At 40.9% G+C, this 21,372-nt stretch overlaps 1 protein-coding gene across 4 annotated transcripts; it reads left to right on the top strand.

The window, feature by feature from the left end:
• Nucleotides 1–4,321: 4,321 nt before the first annotated feature.
• Nucleotides 4,322–18,601, top strand: PTHLH (parathyroid hormone like hormone). 4 transcript variants are annotated; one of them, XM_045014911.1, is made up of 4 exons: nt 4,322–4,345; nt 7,137–7,259; nt 13,358–13,780; nt 18,172–18,601. In XM_045014911.1, exons 2-4 carry the CDS (start codon nt 7,159–7,161, stop codon nt 18,179–18,181), a joined length of 534 nt encoding a protein of 177 aa, XP_044870846.1. In that variant the 5' UTR covers nt 4,322–4,345; nt 7,137–7,158; the 3' UTR covers nt 18,182–18,601. The 4 variants fall into 4 exon arrangements, with proteins under 4 accessions (XP_044870846.1, XP_044870864.1, XP_044870854.1 ...); XM_045014900.1 differs by lacking the exon at nt 4,322–4,345 and adding an exon at nt 4,641–6,654; XM_045014929.1 differs by lacking the exon at nt 18,172–18,601 and having other exon boundaries at nt 13,358–13,784.
• Nucleotides 18,602–21,372: the final 2,771 nt, after the last annotated feature.

Below are 21,372 nucleotides of genomic sequence, written 5' to 3'. Positions count from 1 at the left end.
CATTCTACACCTACCATAGGTGTAATTAAACCTGTGACAGCACAAGGAGCCCAAGACCCGTCATGAGACTTCTTCAGCTTTGAACACTTTGTTGCAATGCCAGGGCATTCTTGTTCATAGGCAACTTAAATTTGTGGTTCAGCATTTTGGAAATATTTCTGATTTTTACAGTGGTGAAATGTTTTTGTTCAGACAGGGTTCTTCTTCCCTAACAAGAATGCTTTCTTTCCTCATTTTGGGCTTCCGCTCCATTACCACACACTAGAGCTGTAGATTTCTACGTGTGTAGCCAAAATGGCAAGCTGCTCAGTATTAGGAGTGGTTGGGAATTTTTTGACAAATGTAACTCTTTTTTTTTCCTGTTTGCGTGTGGAAATGTACCCATTTTGACAAAAATTTCTGCTGGAAGTTTCCCAGACCGACCTTGGAAGCCACTACAGTTTCCTGGGACTAGGGAGACTCAGTATCAACCCACTGCTCTGAATCATGCAGAACAAGGACATGATCCTTGGTCTCCCACATGCCTGATGATTGCCCTACCACTGGGCTATTCATGGGTTGGTCATGCTTGCTTGCTTAAAAATGTCAAAAAGGCTAGTTTTGGTTCCACAGTGGAATGAAAAAAAAGTGAAACCTCACGATTTTTTGAAAACCAGAATTCTCGTTTTCCAGCCAGCCCTGCTCATTATCAGTTTTGTATAAGTTAAATGGAAGAGCCGCATTCATTTCCCGGGTCTAAATTATGTTCAACTGAATCCAAACAAAACCAGCAACAACAATAAATGCCTATGTTAAGAGAATATTTAAAGGTCAGGTAATGACTAGGCCTAGATAATTACAGCTAAAGGTAAAAGTATGAGAAGTTATTAATATGAGATAGTAAGGTGTCATTAAGGGAATACTTAGATAACCTAAATATAATTGCTGCTAGCACTTCAATTATCATGACAATTGTGTGTGTGTATATGTTTGTAAGTCTGGTTAGAACAGGGACCTAAACTGAATTTCTTTGTTACATCAAACATTGCAGGCAATTAACCAGAAAGTAGGGGCACAGGACATATTAGACCTCCAAGTCCATCACCGCTACCAAAGATGGGATTACAGAGCTATTAATACAGGATATGGATATACCTTTAAAAGGTCCTGTGGGTACACTTTTCAATGCCTTTTGTATCCAAAACCAGTGGGGAGGCACCATGATGATGATGATAGCAGAAAAGGCACCTATGGGGTGGTGGTCTGTGACTTGCTATGACAAGAGGAAAACTTACATCAAGAAGTCCTTAACCACCATGGACAGCTCACTGGTTTTAATCAGCCAATCCAACGCATTCTCAAACTCCACCGGAGCCACAATCTGATTTGCTTTTTATCCTCTGGAGTTTTGCCATATTCCACAGGCTACACCAACACAGAATGCCAATTACATTCACCATGGAACTATATATAGTAAGAACAGGCTTTATGAATTAATACTAACTGACTCCTTGCCCTCAAACTTAAAAATTAGTCGTTTCAGTGTCTGCTACGTTCTAAGAACCAGACAGCAGATTTGGCAAAGCATAATTCATTTCCACACAACTTTTTTTTTGCTTGAATGCACTAAATGAAATACACATTGTCTAACTAACCCGTGCATTATTTCAATAGCTAAACTGTGGGAGCTTCCACTGTATTTTAAAGTGAGAGAGGCAGTCCCGTTTGTTCATTGTTTAATAATACGGTTCTTGTGCACAAATAGTATGCAAGGAAACGTCTGAGTCCTGCTGATAGGGAGGAGGGTTTTGGTTTTTGTCCTCCCTCCCCTCCCACCCCCAGTGATCTCTTTACCTCATTAGAGGAAAACATGAAATTAGACACTGGCTAAAGTGTGTCTCTAATCTGAGACCCTATTAGCATTGGGAGTGGGAGGAGCCAATTCCTGTGAGGAATTGCCAGGGGTGTTTAAGCACATTACTACAGTTTCTGCCTCGTAAACAACACAGGCGTGTATTCAATGTAAAACCGAGTATGTATAAAGAAATACTACTTTCAATCTGCAAACAATCGTGTTTGCTAGCGGGTGCGTGTCAGAGCTGCACTAAATACCATTCTGTCACAACACGGTTTTTAAAAGCACTCCAGGACCTTACATTTTGATTCCACAGAGCTTTAGCCACAAACTTTGCGGCACATTATATATATATTTTTGTAAATCTTGGAGAATTTCTCTCTTGCGGAATGGAACCAGCAAATCCTTTGTCTAACGCTCGATTCACCCCTCACCCCAAAAGAAGCGTCTGTCAAACTATCAGAATGAATAGATTTTGCTGATCTTCACAAATTTTTCCACCCGGGAAAGAATAGGAAGGTTTAACTCCTCATCCAAGCTGAAGCCCTGTCTGAGTGCAACTGAGGTTATAGATTCCTGGCAGGGAAAATTGACAAAGCTGCGAATAAAATGAGAGGAAATGTGCTGAACTTCAAACCCAAAAGGTGAAGCTGTTAAGTTTGTAATGCTCCTAATTTACCATGCATTTAAAGACTAGTATCAACGCTTTTTCTTCCCTTTCTTTCTCCAAGGGTATAATTATAACTCAAGTCATATTAACTGAACCTGTCCCTCCTGTTTTCTTAGGTTCTATGAGTCTGACTGAAGTTCATTCCTGAGCTATATTAGGTAAAAAAAACTTACTCGAAGCGACTGTCCTCCTTCATGCTGGGGAGATGGTTCTATATCCCCCCACCGCATTTAAAATAAGAAAAAGAAGGGCAGAGACACTCCCACCCCCAGTAAGTGGGTTCCATCACCCACCCTTTTCCAGGATATGGACCTTTCTCACACCAGTAATTAAGTGACTGAACTGGAACAGTTAATTTTCTTCCAGGATACCAGTTTTCTTAGCAATATTCGCAGGTCACCTTCTTTTTAGGAAATTTTATTTATGTCTATGTGTATGGCAAATCGAGACATAGGCAAGCAGAATTATTCAAGAGCATCTTTCCAAACGTTTGTCTTTGACATTGTAAGGGGAAATATTGTTTTAATGTAATAAGATTTGTGCACACACACACACACACAAAAGGATTTGTCTGTCTCTGGGGCTTTAGCTGGTTTGCTAAAGACACTTGTTCAGGATGGCTTGAATGCTCTGCCTGAAATTATCGTTTTATCTATCCTCGTTGACGGAAACTGAATTGCTGCTTAGCCCTGCAGCACACCTTTTCCCTAGTAAGAGTCAAACAAATGAAAGGTAAACGTGTGCTCTCCCCTCCTCTGGTATTTCCTCCTGGAGCACAGGCAAGGGTTACTCAGATGATATCCTTTGGTCATTTTCACTGGGTCTTTGGTGGGGTGCTTCTAACAGCTTCTTTCATTCCTGCCTACGTCTATGCTCTATCATTTAGATCTTGGTGGTTATTGTTCTGAATAAACCTGGGTCCGCCGCTGTGCTAAGGCAACGAGGAAAGCCATAAAAGTGCGTCCACTGCATATTGCGAAGCCACATTCTCGGAAGGGACGGATTTCAACACAAAATGCCAGTGAGATAAAGAACATTCCTGAGATCGAAAATCATTCAGTCCCATAGACATTTTAATAGATGGCTCCTCACAGAAGGCAGGAACAGACGCTCAGCATAAGTTTAAGAGAGGAAGGAGGCAGAAGCCAGACATATACACTCACAAAATTTCCTCTCAGCGTTGTTGCAAGACAGGGCTGAGACTTGGGATGGGACGATACTGGGGGAGGTTAGAATTTGCTCACGGGCTAGGCATTCGTGTAGGTGGCACATAACTCAGCCAGAACCATGCCAGGTGCTGCAGAACAGATACCATCGACTCCCAGTCCTGCTATGGGCTAAAAGATGCTGAGTGCGTGCCTGCCTATGCCTTGCTAAAGACCAAGCCTTCTTGGCACTTCTCCCTTCTTTGAGCATTAACAAAACTTTAGGAGCCCTAGGATTTAAGTCACGTATTTCCAGCCCTATTGAAGCAGGGATGATTACTCAGTAAATGGGAAGGTAGGCTATGATGTCACGAGTTATTATTTTCAGTACCGGGAAAAGGGTCTCTCTCTATATATATTAAGAGGAGAAGCTCCTGTTCCTTGATAATAACAAGAGCAACAAGGGAAGGAAGCACCTGCTTTTAAAATCCTTCGTTTTACTTTAGTATGCTAGGTGCAGAATAAAAGCTCCTAGGGCTGGATTTTTAAAGTCATTTGCATTTTGATTTATTTCACTTTAAAAAAAAAGAGAGATAGAAACTAGTCGTGGAAGCGATTGCTAAGAAGATCAACCTCTTTTTGGCCAGGGTGATCTCTACAGTCTACAGGCACAGAAGACTGTAACTCAAGGAAAAGGTGAAGTAATAAATTGTGAGGAAACTTCAGTATTCCAAGTTTATAAAGGCTATTTATTTTTCCTGAGTCTGTACGAGGATTTTTTTTAATTTGTGGGGGAGAGGAAATTCTAAAAATATTTGATAGATGTTTTGCCATTAACACCAGCAGTAGACTTGTGTGTGTTTGGGGGGGGGGAGATTTGAGGTGGGTCACAATTATTGTTTAATTAGTGGAAAGGGCAATGTAAATCAAAGTAGCCTATTAATTTTACATTTTAATTTATAGCCTACCAAGTATATAGTGACTTTACAGCATAAGCCATTTAATGTTTCCAGCGTGATTTCAATTTCAGCCCTTTTCATATTCGGTTTTATTTGCTCGTGTGGTATGAAACTTGGCTAAGTAGGTTAGCTGTTTTATTATGGAAGCAAATATCGTTTCAAATGTAAAACAACCTGCAGGTATAAAATGGTCTATTTGTAATTTAACTTGCTATAGAAAATGTATTTTTACGTTTTAAAAATATCTAAATATTACGTTAAGGCTTGTGAAGCAGCTTGGAAAGAATGTATAATACTAAATCAGTGAACTGAACAAATGACACTTCTGTGGATCGACTCCTAGTGGTGGGGACGACAGTATCTCTTGTACCATGCAAGCAGGTTTGGCTTGCCCGTTCTATGCGTTTGTGGAAATCCTTAAACTCCAACCTCGAGGGCTTTAGTAAAAAGGTAAACTAAACAAGGAAGAAGTTTAAAGAAGCATTGAAAAACAAACCCTGAGAAGTGATGCAAATTTGAAGCCATCCTGGGGGGGCGGGGGGCTGTTGGATGCTGTATACAAAGTTGCATGCTGCAGTGGTTTGGGGATCTGAGAACATTACGCTATCAGAGTGCAACTTAAATTCGGATCATAGACCCCAAACGTTTATTTCTCCAGCACAACGCCCCCATTATGTTAAAAGGCGGAGTAAGACAGCGAGAGATAATCCTGCCATGCTATTAAGTTCCTCAGAAGATAACTGTGTCAGATACAAAATGATTTTATTTTCAGCACTAAGAAAAACAGATTTTTCTATATATAGTCTCTGTAGTATCGATTACTTCATAATAGCCCGGGGCAGTTTCTTGCGCAACGCGGCTGAATAAAGGGATGGATTGTGTTACCTTTGGTTTTACATAAGTGTTTCCTTGTGATGGAAAATTCTGTTGTTCACTCAGCTGGGGTGATGTCTGATTGAAGTGAGAGCGCGTGAGCCAGTTCTCCCAGGTGACTTATTTCTAACCCGTTTTTGGAACTCCCTGGCTGGAAGAAAGAGCAGCTAGGCCACCAAGGGTACAAACCCTTCAGCGGGCAACGGGTTAGAAAGTATGTGCGAGGGGTTCTGGACGGGCGCCAGCTGTTCACAGCTGTGCTGAGGAGCAAGGGAAGCAACAGCTACTGCTCCAAACCAAAGCTGTGTCTCACAAATGACGGTCGCCCCGCGGTGCTTTTAGCCTCTCACTTCTGGGCACAGTGACTCAGATCCCTTCAACGCCCAAGTTGGGCTATTCGCTGAGAAAGGAGAGGAGAAACGCGCCACGGTCCTTTTTTCCCCTGGCCAGCAGCTTCCGAGGCCACGGTGGGTGTGTGTGTGTGACCCCTTTGCTAGCCTACACTTCCAATCGTTAGGAACCAGCCCCCCAGGGAATAGGTGGACGGCAGTAAACGACGGTAGGTGATGTGAAAGGAAAGGCGCCGTTCATCTCAAGCGAGGCGGCTGGTTTTGATCTGGAAGTGCCCCACTGGGGGGGGGAGACACCTCCTTTGCAGCGTGCTGCAGTAGGGGAGACCCGCTGCTGGTCCAGCGGTGAAAAAGGGAGAGAGACCAACCCTGCTTCAGGGGATGTGACTGGACTGGGTTGGCGTGTGCGCTGTATGGGCGGGTGTTTTCTTCTCTGGATCCCGATCCCGGGGAGGGTTGAAATCTCTCCCTCTCTTTTTTTTTTTTTGGTTGGCTGTTGGTATCCCGTCCTGGGCGCCCTCCGCACATGTTCCTAGGGCGCCATCTCTGTGCAGTCACCGACTCCTCCGGCAGGTTCCCCTCCCGGCGGCTCCTCCAGAGCGTGTGAACATTCCAAGCCCAGCTCGGCTCCAGCTCTGCTCCAACCTGCACAGCCAAGCATGCTTTCCAGCCGCTGAGCCTTCCCTGCTGCTTCTGCTCCTATTAGACCTCTCGGGCTTCCCAGATAAGACAAACACACACTTTGCCTGAGTTCAGGTTCCTTTTCTCAGTGTGGACCCAAACTTTCCGGAAGCAGCAAGACCTGAACCTGGCTTTAGAAGAGGTATAATGGCTGGATGTATATACAAGTCGGTTTCTCTCTCGCTCTCCCCATCTGTACAGAGAAGAAAATACTCTTGGTCTGAAGAAAATAATAATAATAATGAGTTGAGGAATTTTTTTCCCCCGCTCTGAAAAGAGGGTTTGCCCTGTAACACAAACCCCTGAGATAGCAGCTTGCCAGATTAATTAAACATTGCTATGGGAGACATGTAAACACACTCCTTAGCCTGATTCATATACAAACCAGTTCATTTTTATTAGTATTTAAGAGAGGAATTGCCTCGGATTATTTTTGGAGAGAGGGAGAGAGAGCGCGCTCGCAAAGTTTGGAGCAGCTGATCTCTAAGAAGTGAGAGCTGCCGAGAGTCAAGAAAGTTTATTTTTCTTTTGCAACTTCGGAGGAGATGGTGTAGTCCTCAGCAGCTGCTATTTTAGAAAGAAGCCGGAGTATGTATCACTGGACTCATTTTCCTTTCGTTGCAGGTTCCAAGACCGAGAGGATACAATGTTCACTAAACTGTTCCAGCATTGGAGTTTCGCAGTCTTCCTGCTGAGTTATTCTGTCCCCTGTTATGGGAGATCACTAGAGGGGACCAGCCGCAGACTGTAAGTTTCTTTCGGACTGATTACTGGGGAGATGGGGAGGTGTGAAAAATCTGTCTGTGTATACAGCTACCGTAATGTTACAATTTGCAACGGGGCTCCCTGTATGTTCTAAGCGCTCCAGCAATTGCATTTTTCTGTTACCTGGTGGAGTTCTTTACCGAAGTGGCTTCAGAATTACCTGCACCAGGTATTTTACAATCAGTTTTGATTAAGCAATAGATAAAGAACAGTTTATATGCTCCCCCATTTTAATGAATTACAAGGGATTTACAGCACTTTTCAATTCTCCCTGACTTTATAAGACACTCAGGTAAGAATGTGTGCTTTAACCTGAGGAGCCGAAGTGTATACAAGACAGCCAAACATATGTAGATCTGTATCTATTCACGCACCACGACAGACAAATGAGAGAGGTTTGGAGCTATACTTTACCTAATAAGTGTAGATTATATACTGGAATGTCAATATGTCTGTATTGGTGTAGATCCAGTAGAGGTATTGATATAGCTCAAGAAACAGATAGGCTAGCTGGGAATATAATAAAAATTAAATATAGAAATATTTTCTTTGGACTTGTGCCACTTTGTAATAATTTCATCAGTTGGAGCCAAATAACTGACCTGGAGACAGAAGCATTTTGTAGATAGATGACAATCTGATTTGAGATATTTTGCTCAGGAAATGACCCCCTTATCCCTCCAGTAATCATCAACATAGCTTACAGTAGTGATATCTAAGTCTAGAAAAGAAACCACAGAAGTGATCTAGCTCAATAGCCTACACATGTAGCTATGTTACTTACTCTCTGTAGACATTTAGTTAACTGATCTATATCAGATATTTTAGGGAGGGAACACTTCAAGCTGTACACTTGGGGTGTCAAAGGCTTAAAAGGCAGCTGACAAGACTTGACGTTTCTATCCCGTTCAGAAGCAAGAGTCAGACGAGAGAGAGAGAGAGCGAGAGAGAGAGAGAATTAGAAAACCCTGTCAAGAATGTTTAGAGGAAAGTGTCACATACTGTACACGTAATCAACTTCAAAAGTGTTTCCTTATAAGTGCTCATGTATGTATTTCAGGATAAGTGTTTCATATATCATTTCCTCTATTATCATTTGAAAAGCAAATAAATCCCCTAAGTGAAATGACTTGAGACATGTCTGAACTTTGGCACCATATGGAAGTCTATTATAAACCTCCTAGGGCAAATTGTGTTCATTGTACTGATGATAAAGCTATAGTGTACTCTTCCTATTAACATTTGCTAGTTTGCACTGCTGCAAACTACCCTTGAACTATTTTGTGTTTTGTTTTTAAACCATTTTATTCTTATCAGCTGCACAGAGAATCCATGTGTAGATTCATGTAAATAAAAAGTAAAGCACAATACTCTATTTCCTTGGCTAAGAATCTTTGAATTGGAACTGAGCCAACTTTTGCTTAAATTAAGATTTGATAAGAAATACCTGTTATCTTTTTTAGTACAGTACTTATATATGCCAAGACTAAATACATCCCCTCCACCCTCCAAATCATGGGATGGAAAAATAGGTGCCAAGTTGTCCTAAAGCTTTTCTTGATTCCCTTTTTGTATAATATGTAAAACGCACTTGGGAAACCATTTAGCGGTCAGCCAGTGGCATTCATGTAGTTTTGTTTGTGGGTACAGCACAAACACCAACACCACATGCAAACATACACCCTGTTTTAATATCACCACAAACCATTCCTAGAGCTAATGGTTAATAACTTGCCTCAAGTATAGACATAGGTTTCCAGTGAGGGCTTAAATCAGTAGTAGATGAAATTAGACACATAATTATAGCGAAACAGAACTAAATCATAGGCCCCATTCTGCAGTCCTTATGCAGGCAAACCTTCCATTGAAATCAATGGGAAGTCTGCCTGAGTACAGATTGCAGGGCCCATTCAATGTTATACAAAATGTTTTAGCTGCTAAAGAAGTTTCTGGAAAACAAGCGATGACTCAAAGAGAAATTAGATATTTTTATCAGCATGCCTAGACATTGCATCACCACATCTCCAAGTCTGCTTCAAATAGGGTGACCAAATAGCAAGTGTGAAAAATCAGTACAGGGGATGGGGTGTGTGTGTGTGTAAATAGGAGCCTATATAAGAAAAAGTTTCAAATATCAGGACTGTCCCTATAAAAATCGGGACATCTGGTCACCCTAGTTTCAAATATTTTTCTCTTAGCATAAATTGTGCGCTCACTTGTGAGATGGACTGAGCACCCTCAACTCCCAGCGGAGTCAATGAGAACTGAGGGCACTCAGCCCTTGGCAGGATACCTCCCTAAGGGCTAGATCCAGAGCCAATTGAAATCTTTCCACTGATTTAGATGAGCTTTGGATCTGGCCCCAAATGAACACTGAAGTACAATAATGATTCAATAATTAATGATTTCAATTAAAAAACTTGACAGAAAATTGACTATTTGCTACTGACACAAGATTAAAAAAAAGTGAACAAAACTTTCTAAGAAGAATGAACTGGGGGGAAAAAATAGTGACCCAAAAGTAACATTTTGAAAATTAGAATGTTCACAAGTCCTGGATTCATAGTATTCAAACCTAAGTACTTTTTCCCCCATAATGAGACATAAGACTAGTTAGCTACATATGTATATAGAACGTTCTTGTATATAATAATTCGTCTGGGCACTTTGGGCAAACAGAAACCATGATCTACATCTTCCTCTCAAAAGTGCTTACCCACATGTTAGCTTAACATTTACTGCATTTGGTTTGGGGTCAGACTGTTTTCCTTTCAGTGAGAAGCATATTTTATAGAAGGATGGAAGGGACCTCTAGTGGGTCATCCTAACCCTAACATCCTAATATTTCCTAACTGTGTTGCTTGCAAGTACAGTATTACAAATGTTTTCTTGTAAATATATTATTTGTCATATATAACATCCCAGTAACTGAATACTCATATTAAAGATGCCACCACTTTCCTTACTGTGAATGATGAGGAGCGGGAAAGGGGAAGATGGGGACTTTTCATCACATTGTTGATACCTGTGTTATGGGACACTTCTCTAAAGGACTTCTGTACATGAACCTTCTTCAGCAAGTTGTTTTCCTTGGGTTTACAAACAAAGGAGTTACTTGAGCAGCTAGGTTGGGGTTGGTAATAGGGGAAGGAGATTTATATTTGCTACATATTTTTCACTTTGTATATTGTGAAACAGAAATTTCCCAAAGGAAACTGGGAGACAAAATGTAATCTTCAAGTCTGGCTGGGTAATAAAAGTCATGTGAAATATAACTCTGTGTAATATTATACAGTAGCGTGGAACAGCAGAATGTTGTTTGGGGCCAGATTTGCATGCTAAATATCAGACAGACATTTAAAATTGAAACCCACCCCCTCCTGGCACTGCATCCTTCGCATGTCAATTCATGGATTATAATGGAAATCTACACTCAAGTAAGAAGTGGGTCTTGTAATGCTGTTTGATTGTGTTGTGTGTACTCTAGGTTTAGACTATCTATGTTAAATGGAATTACTTTTCAAGCAAGAGTTCTTAATAACAAGATTTTAAGATTCAAGATTTTGTAACAGTGAGTGAATTGACTAAATACACAGTAGAGGATTAAGGCAGCTTTGTGTTCTCTGTGATAAAAGCAATTATCCCTGGTAGTTTATAAGAGGCAGTAGTAAAGCTTTTCACATGAGGCATACTATTTTAAACTCAGTAAAGCACTAAGATTTTGTATGCTTTTGTAAAGTAGGAGGGTGGAATGATAACTACATTTCCCATGAAAGCATCCTGGGAAAATACAGTTCTTTAATTAGGAAAGTAATGTGAGTCACAGTGGACAGATTGAGAAACATGACAGAAGTTTGCCACAGTCAGACGAGTGCAAGGTGCTGGTTTTAACATTTGACATTTGCAAGTCAGGTTGATCTAAGCAAGGAGGTATTTAGTAGCCAACCTTTGCTGGTTATGGCTATGAAGCAAGGAGTACAAGACAGAGCATCAGAGTGACTGTGGGTATGTACCTGATATAGGCCATTAGAGGGATTGGAGTAGCATCACAGGAAAAGTTTTGCAGAATGGATGATTACTGATTACATATTTTTTCTGATAGGCCAGATCCTGAGCCAGTGTAAATGATTGCAGCTCCTCAGAAGTGAGTGAAGCTGTGTCCCTTTATACCAGCTCAGTATCAGGCCATGTTATTTTTGCTTAGCAGTGTTCAACAGAAGAGTATTATCTACTTGCACAAAAATCACAAGTCCCCTGAAACTCACCTGGCTACAGGTTTCTTGAAACTCAGAGAATGTTTAGCAAAAGACTTACTAGACTCTTTTGAGCAAATCTAGGACCAGTGTTGAGCAAATATACCCAATATATAGCTTTGCGGCAAACTCATGATCAATTCATAATGTTATTGTGGAGACAGGGAAAAGTTGGCATTTTGAACTGAATTTCACTTCGAGATTTGGGATCATTTGAACCAAAAACTCAGGGTGTCATGATCTATGGAAGCAAAGGAGATGCTCTCATAAACTTATACTACATGAAGCTGCTAACTTCCAAACGGAAGTTTGTAGTCTAGTATTGACTACATTGGAAGTCCACAACATATGGCAGCCAGCTCAGAGGGAACTGAAGGTAACAAATTACAGACCTCACTCAATCATTTGGCGTAGAGTTATACCACACCACATTTTGAAACTCCACCATATAGTAGGATAGTTGGGGTGAATATTCTGTCAGACAGTTATCAGTCTTCTCCCTGCTCATCCGTATTCAGAAACTGTATCAGCTACAGATGAAATTACTGTACAACAAGCAAGGCAATTAATTCATTTTCTTTGGTTAGAGTGGGTCCGATCACAGGTAGCACCCTAATACAATAAAAGAGGATGCATAGCCCATCTCAGCACACTGAAGTAAAGCAAGCTGGAAGGACTATGGGTTTTAGCAGTCATGGGAACATAACTATAAGCCCACCTCATATGCTTTTGTGGTTCACAGTGCAAGTGTGCATCCACCCTACATTAAGGGGAAAAAATGTATATTTTTTCATGGTTATTCATTGGCCAGACAGCTTTTGGGCCATCCTTTCTCAAAGGTTTCTGAGGACCATTCCTTGTTAGCCAAGTATGAACCATTGGCAGGGCTTCAGTTAAATCATCTCCCAACTCCTCAAAAACAGATATAGGTTAAGAGTTCCAATGAATCAAAATGTCAGCTGCAATGAGCAATAAAAGGGACAAATATAGGAACTTTAGAAGAATGTCAGGGAAGAATCATAAGGAACAGAGATGCCGAGAAAAGGGTGAGGGGAACCACAGAAACGAACTGGCACAATGCACAAGAGAAAATAGAGAACACCAGAAATTCAGGTCAAAATTTTCAAACTTGGGTTCCTAAATCCACTTAAAACCATATTTAGTATTGGCTGAAGTCAATGGGAGCTGCTAGGTGCTCACAATTTCTGAACGTCAAGCTGCTTGTTTAGGTGTCTAAATATGGTTATAGGTTGCCTAAATTTTAGGCACTCAAGTTTGAAAATTTTGCCATAAAGAAAATACCAGCAGTTACACTTATTGTAACTTAAAAGTAAGGTGCATATTTTTTAAAGTATATGATGGGGCAGAAAAAAGTTATTAAAACAATGTTGCATAAAAAGAGGTTCAGGTTTCACTGCAGGTGTTTATTATTCCCTTTCTTATGTGACTGCAGTACTCCATTATCTGATTCTCTTTTCCTAACTTTGGCAACTGCCTTCCTTGTTTTAGTGCCTAGATAGAATGCCTTGTACCATTAAAAATGCTTTCCTAGAACAGAGCATTGACTAATCCACCCACAGGTCCAGTGCTGTGTGATGGGTCCACAGAGAATTATTACTGGCTTAGGTCCTTTTCCTCTCTGCAGGGAACAGCTACTCTGACAAGAAATTGCTCCAGCACTGAATTAGCAAGGTACACTAAGAGCTGGAAAGTTGGTTCACTGCTCAGTGTGGCTACAGCTGCCAGAGGAGAGATGAGTTTTGCCAAGTTTTGGCTGATAATGAAATTATAAAATCTTTTTTTCTCCCTGCTCTCTTTTTCTTTTAGCAAAAGAGCTGTATCAGAGCATCAGCTACTGCATGACAAAGGGAAGTCTATCCAAGATCTACGAAGGAGGATCTTCCTTCAAAATCTCATTGAAGGTGTTAACACAGCGGAGATCCGGGCTACTTCAGAAGTTTCTCCAAACCCTAAGCCTCCAACTAACACAAAGAACTACCCTGTCCGATGTGGCAGTGAAGATGAGGGTAAATACCTAACTCAGGAGACAAACAAAGCTCAGACATACAAAGAGCAGCCCCTGAAGACATCGGGAAAGAAGAAGAAACCAAAGCCTGGAAAACGCAAGGAACAAGAAAAGAAAAAGAGGCGAACCCGCTCAGCATGGCCAAATTCTAGAGGGTCTGGTAATGGAAATGAAGGGGTCCCCCTCTTGGACATCTCTGGTACTACACATGATCACAATTTAAGGTAATCATGCTTTATGCTTACCAGGGAGACATGCCATATATTTTGTTTATTTATTGGAATTGTTACATTTTACCTCTGCCTCACACAAATCTGGAATTTTATAATAAATAAAATAATTTTTTTAGGACATATCAAAATGTTGTGCAACCACAATGCACTTTACAAAGGTAAGCGTTATTCCCATTTTACAGCTGAGGAAACTGAGGTACAGAAGTTAAGCAACTTGCCCATGACTCACACAGTGATTCACCAGCAAGGCAGGGACTAGAACTCAGGTCTCATGACTACTTTAGACTCTGGACAACGCTGTCAGTAATAATTATGGTAAATTACTTATCACAGAGATTTGTGAAACTGGGGTTACTATTTATGCCAAAGGAATGAACCTCACATCTATTAAAATTTCCTGCGCTGCTCTTACTTTGGTATCCCTGGTTCAGATCTTTGTCTCACATTTGGGCCTCAGCAGACTGACAGCTTTGAGCTCTACTTAAAGCTCTGCAGCTATAAAATGGAAAGCTTTTCTTTTTTCCCCTTGCTCCTTGGCAATTTTCCTACCCTTACTTTACAGTTTTTCATTTTACTGTTTAACCTTAGGGGAGAACACGGAAAGTTTCTCTTTTAGTAATATCTGCAAACAGTGCAGACCAGCCTTTTGCCATAAAATTTTCCCTGCCATTAGGACTTTTTAATTCAGCTCCATCTTTCTGCCAGCTTGAGAAACAATAACGTTGCTGCTGAAAAATGTTGAGCATTACCCTTGGAGAGAGACATACTTTCCCCATGTATGACAATGAAGGTTTTTAAGGGCGATGGTGAGTTGGAGTCTCTCTACTAAGTGTCCTGAGCTGCTAGCCCGCTTGCACACATCTCATGTTTGGATTTGAGCTTGAACAGCTTTGTGTACAGAAGGCAAACAGAAACATTCAATTCCAAAAAGAATTTAAAAAGAAAACACATAACACTCTTCTCCCTTCACCTCTTCCCCTTCACTTTTGGCTCAATGGACACGAAAGAGCAATTTGCTTCACAGTAAATTATTTGAAGAGAGATGCCAAGAACCATAGGTTTTATTAAAATGCTGCACTTTGATTTAGTCTTTATGGGACCAGTCCTGCTAGGTGCCTCATGTCCTCAACTCCCAATCGAAGTCAGGGGAGTTCCTAGCATTCAGCACCAGGCCTTATCTAGGCCAGAGTAAGAAATTTGGGATTGGGCCTTAGACTTAATGACGAATCGGTAGTTAACAGAACTTTAGTAAGAAGAAGTGGCGTAACTGGCACTGCGCTAGCTCTGTTTGAGCTAGCCTGCTAAAAATAGCAGCATGGCTGCAGCGAGAGTAGCAGCGGCTAAGGCTAGCTGCTGGAGTCTAAGCCTGCCCAATCCCTTCTCCAAGCTTGGGTAGCTAGTCTGAGTCTCTGCCAGTACTGCCATGTCTACAGTACTATTTTTAGCGCACTAGCTCAAGCTGAGCTAGCCTGAGTCTGCCTACCCATACTGGGAATCGCCCCTTCCTGCTGCAGTTTAGAAATACCCTTCAAAGGCCTGTTCCAGGGCATATGCCATCAGATATTTGCTACATCTAGAAGTTGCAATAAATGTTACAGAGCTAGGATAGCTGAAAACCAGCTCCTATCTTCAAATGTGCACTTATACAGAAACTAAAGCAATGGGGCTAAAACTCCCAATGCATTTGGTTGTATTTCATTTACAGATCCCATCAGAGATAAGGGTAGTATTAAAATAAAATCCAACAAAGACGACACTATAGACTTTATTGGTTTAAGTTTTAAATGGCTAATGTCCTTATATGCCTAAAGGAAGCTCAGCTTTACAGTACATTGCAGATTTGGCCTAGCCTCTTGGCATGATGACCCTTATTGCAATGTTAGTCCAGCAGGGGAATAGAGTCTTGAAGGGACTGTATACTTGCAATACTTAATTATAAAAGCTAGCTTTTTTTTTTTTTAAAGAAAGTTATAAAACAGGAGTTTGCAATTCCTCCCTTACAGAACACACAGCAGTTCTGGTTTCTGAGAATCGAGTATATGCTGTTTATCTGTAATTATCCAAGTGAGCTGGCAGATGTTATCATTTCTACACCTTAAATCAAAACAGCTGTCAACTTGAAATCTGAAACCTTTTGTTTAATCATTTTTAATTCAGGAAATGACATAATTCATCATCATTTTTACTCAATAACACAAGTCATTCTTTACAAACATATGCAAGCCCTGTGTTTGAATTGGCATCTCAAATCCAACCCCTGCCTCTCCCTACACATTTTAGATAGGAGGGCCAGAGCCTCCAGGGCACCAGAGTCACTTTGCACGGCAGTGCTGGCATAACATATCTGTAAACTCAGTTTAGCTGGCTCAGGGACAATCATCCCTGAATATGGGTAATCCTCCAGTTGCACAGAGCTGATTTGAGGGTTCATATGCCACAAACGCTCCCTGCTGGTGGGGAAAGAAGGCATGACTGTAGTTTGGCTGAACTCGCAGATCTGGTCCTGATTCTCCCTAGCCAGTCCTGACCCCACAATTTTGGGGCCAAGTCAGAACAAAAACTGGAAGAGACTTGCTTTCTAGTTCTGGTAGGAGGGTAGCCCGATATAAGAAATTAGTTGATTTTGCAATATTTCTGACATTTGAGATCAGAAACCACAGAGAGCAGTTGTAAGATTTTGGTACCATGAAACCCATACCTAACTCATGGTTCAACTTGAACTCTAAATTCAAGGCTAAAAGCTAAATCCAGAACCAAAGCATAATCCATTTTTAAAGTACACATATGTAGTATAGACACATATATAATTAATTGTGTGATTAATATTCAATGTACATCAATATTATCAGTTTACATATAGTACAAATGTATGCATGCTAACACTTCCACTCCAGTTACTTAAAAAAATTTGTTCTTACAGCACTCCCAACTATATTCCCATTCCAATTAAATTAAATTATTAGTACCTAATTTCCTAAGAAACCTTTCAAAAGTGTAACCTCCTAACATTAGATGTAGTCTTGCTTTCATTACGCACATAAAACCCACTTAAATTGTCAAGAATTTCCTCTTTTTTTCTGTGTCTCACACCCACACAAGTCTGCCATGTGAAACTCTACCCACAACTTTGGCAATCAGTCTGACAACACAGCCAATCAAATTCCATCCTATAGTTGTTTCCCAGGGAACCAACATACAATTACAGAAACGGACTGCACACAGTGAGAGAGGAAAAACCCTGCAGCAGTTCCACTGTTAGAAAAATATCAATATTGGAAAAAACAAAGCAAAATATAAATAAGATACAGAATGGGTGGCAGGGGATACTGCTTATAGCCTCTTGAATTCACTGTGGAGGGGGAGGATTATAGAATTAAAACCAGTCTGTCAGTGGCACCTATTAAGTACAGAAGAGCAATTCCTAACCTTAAGACTTGATCCTGCAAGGTGCTGAATGCCTTGAATTCCCTTTGAATTTGGTACAAGCTGAAGGTGCTCAGAGCCCCACAGGAAATGCTCAACATTTTCAAGGTCAGGCCTTTAGACTCCTCCTGGACTCACAAAGGTGGAGTTTCAGTTTTCCCAAAGCTTTAATTCAATAACCATTCAATTGATTTGTGCCGTGAATGGAGCTAGTGTCTCTTCAGAATCAGGGCCTGAACACATTGTACTAAAGTAAAATTCATGTCATAGAAATACCTACCTCACAATTAAATAATTCCTTGTCCAATGGTTGCTCATAGCCCACCAGCAGTGGTAAAGACAGACCAAATGACAACAGTAGAACGTATCTGACAATAGAAAACAGGGTATCACAAAGGCAGCATAGGAAACAAAGCTCAAGCAATATAATGGGCATGTTAGTTATAGATGGGCTTGATGGTTCTTTTAAGCCTTGCCCTTAATTCCATTTTTCCCATTTCTCCAGATGGTTTTACATGGGTTTTTTAAATCTCTTATCTGAACTGATCTTTATAGCCCCAATTCAGCAGGCTACTTAAAACTATGCCTAACTTTCAGCTCATAAGTAGCCTGACTGACTTGAGTGGTATTTATGCATGTGCTGAATCAGGGCCTAAATGAAGCAGAAGCTTCTTCCTACTTCTGAGTAGACAGCTGCAGATGATACAGACTCAGCTGCGTGAAAGCAATGTGCAGTTCCTTGCATCGCTAGTTTAATTGCATTGAAAGAACTGTAAAGACTTAAAAAAAAGACACCTAATAGCTCAATGTTATTAATCTGCTCTCCCTAGAGGGGCTATTTAATGGAAAGGCACAGCTTATATTACTTGATTATTATATAAATCTTGTGTCCATTTATTTTCAAGGAAATTTAATTTTTTCCCCCCTTTGTGTCTCCCCTCCCTCCTCTTTCTTTGCAGGAGGCGTTGAATTTTCAGTTGAGATCTTTGGAAAACATATTGCAGTATTCTGTAATAGTGAACATATGGAAAGTATTAGAAATATTTATTATCTGTAAATATTGTAAATGCATTGAAATAAAACCGCCTCCCCCATTGCTCTCTGAAACTGCACATTTGGCTATTGTGAATTTTTTTTTTTTTTTTTGGCTAAGGCTAAGTCAATTATTATTGTCACATTTACCATAATTTATTTTGTTGAATGGTGTATTTATTTTGTTAAAGTATCTTGGTGCTGCTGACTTTCTATACATATATATATATTGTAACATAATGCACTTTAGATATACATATCAAGTACATTAATAACTGACATAATAAGAAAGTGTTCCTCTTTTGTGGTTGATTTTAAATGGATGCCTATGAACAATTGTTCAACTGATTTTCCTCTGTGCATGTAAAATAGCAATATTTTAAAATTTGTAAAGAATGTTTAATAAAATATAATCTTATGAAACCATGACTCGGAAGGAGAAATGTATCCTTTAGGAATTTCAGGAGAAGGAACACAGTGTGATTTTTTTCTTTACTACATTTGAAAATGGTCTTACATTTAATATGTTTACATTGGTTCAAGCTCCAACATTTTCACATTAGCTTTTAGTTAAAAATCACTTAGAACATATTTTGTTCCAGTGCTCTGTTTCAAATCAGCTAAGTGGCTGAACAACCTGAGGGCACAGAGTCAGCTCCCATTGACTTTACTAGCAGATCAGATTACTCAGCATATCGCAGGAGATATCCAGAACCTTGCAGGGTTGGGCCAATCCAGATTAGCAGCCTAATGACTGATCCATCTACCATACAAAGAGAGAGACTCCTGTAGTGGATGAGGGGATTAAGGATAAAGAACCAAAGAGTCAGGGCAACAACAAGCTGATGGCTATTACTGCAAGTTTTTGCGCTAGTTTGTGTCAGACTCATTAGCCCAATAGTCTTTGAGCTACCATGATGATCTCCGTGGAGCGGAACCAGGGAGGCTGGGAAGGGGATAAATGAGAACAGTGGGCTGCTCCTTGTATAGGAAAAAATGAGATCCATGATTAAATATTATTAGCATTATAAATTGTTGTTGTTTCACTAACCTCCGAGAGCTTGCCATTCCCTGACAGTGTGTAGCAGTTACTTTGCTATAATTGTTCTTTGGGGATAGTCTCAAGATGTTCTGCAGTGAAATCTGGGATGCCCTACAACTGAAAAAAAATGCTTTTCAAAGTGAAAAACAGGAATTTGTGTCCTCTAGGTTACTGCCTGTGTTTCCATTCGTGGTAAAATAACCACCTAAAGGACCAAGAAATGTTAGTAATCTAATAGAGATGGGACTTGCAAGGCCAAATAGAATTTTACAGGAAACCCTAGGGTTACTTCAAATTGTTTACTTAAGGAGAGGGTGGGTGTCTACCTGCTGCAGGTGCTTAATGCTGTTTCCCTGTGTTACAGCTCCTATGTGACTGCTAGAGCCAAGGTTGGCAAACAATTCCAATCAAACCACCATGTCCACTTGCTCATAATTGTCAAAAACATTCAAAATTGTGGGGCTGAATGTCTCTGTGTTTGATCTCCATCCAAAATGGCTATTTCAGCATAAACATAACACACACACAGTAACAGGTATGTTTATATTAAAAAAAATAAAAAAGACACACCCTACCAAAACAGGACCCTCCACCGCACAGGCTTCTCCAGCTGGGGAGAGGATGAGAGAACAAACAACATATGGCAGATGTGCAACATGGCTTGATGCTCTATTGGAAGGTGCTCAGATACTACAGTGACGAGTGTGGTATAAAAATTATATTGAATAGAACAGAGAATAAACTATTTTTCTAGTTCTGTGAAATTGCAAACCAAGGAAACCACCTAGCCCCTCAAAAGACACCTCACATTTCTCCTATTCTGAAAAAAAAATCTTGTATTATTTTTCCACACATGCACAGATAACAGAAAATAATGGCAGATCTTCACAACTGGATGCCCATTGGTTGAATAAAGTGACAAACAATATACAAGTCACCATGCATCGTCCAGGCATCTGTTAAAATGTTCCTGTTTCAAGCAAAGTCTTAATGAAGCCTCACTCACTTTGTGACATCATGACATATTCTCCCTGGCCATGACTGAACTGACAGTTACTAGAGCTGCTGCTGGGGCAACTTGCATAAGGGGAATTGTTTCATGGACACTTCTATGCACAGCAAAAAGCCTTCAGACCTTCCTCCTTGTCCCAGTCTCTTTGCCCAGCCAGTGCCAGTCCTCTCCCCTCACCCCCGCTCCTTGTCAGATATGTATCTTCCCCACCCGCTGACACACTCCCACTGGTTCCTAGTCTCAGTCTCCTTGCCAGCCAGTCCTCATCTCCTTAATGGATCCCAATCCCAGCCTCCCTCTCCCATCCTGGCTCCTCCCAGACTCATCAGGCAATTTGTCCCAGTCTAATCCTCTCCCTTCCACCTGGTCCAGCCTTTGTCCCTTCTGCATTTGAATGAGACTGCTTCCTCCATTACACTGCTTGGGTGCCAGTGGGGGGGGCGGGGGTCACTGAGAACACAGGAGAGACACACTCCCGGCTCTCAGCTCTGGTGTCCAGCCTCACCCTGACCCATGACAACCAGCAGAAAGTCCAGCTTCACACTTGTACCTCAGGGCTGGAGGGAGCATTCTCAGTCACTCTGTGGGGATGACACACACTCTGGTCAGCACTAGGAGCTGTGAGAAACTTGAGCATGTTCAGAGACAATGGAATCTTCAGAGGCCTCAGGGTACTTCCGCTCTATGCAGCAAATAAATCATCCAAAAACAACAACAAAAAACAACCCTGCAGCAGTGAGTCTTAGAGCCTGGTCAACTGACCCGGGTTTATGGAGATAAAAATAGTAGTGTAGATATTTGGGCTTGGGCTGGTACCTGGGCTCTGAGACCCTTACCTCCATGCTGGGTTTCAGAACCCAGACTCCAACCAAAACCTGAATTTCTACATTGCTATTTTTAGCCCTAGGATGCAAGCCCTGAGAACCCAAGTAAATTGCTAAAAATCAAAGAAGTCTCAACTGAGCATGTGCACACTACAATTTTTCAAAGGCTTTTAACTTGACAAATTTGGGCAGATTTTCATGGGGATGACAAAAGGCATATCCCTGATACAAAGACCACCACCCCTGCCAT

The sequence above is a fragment of the Mauremys mutica genome, chromosome 1 (genome assembly GCF_020497125.1).
Source record: "Mauremys mutica isolate MM-2020 ecotype Southern chromosome 1, ASM2049712v1, whole genome shotgun sequence".
NCBI classification, from domain to species: domain Eukaryota; kingdom Metazoa; phylum Chordata; order Testudines; family Geoemydidae; genus Mauremys; species Mauremys mutica.
The sequence above is the reverse complement of the archived record's forward strand: the minus strand, read 5'-3'. Positions and strand labels throughout refer to the sequence as shown.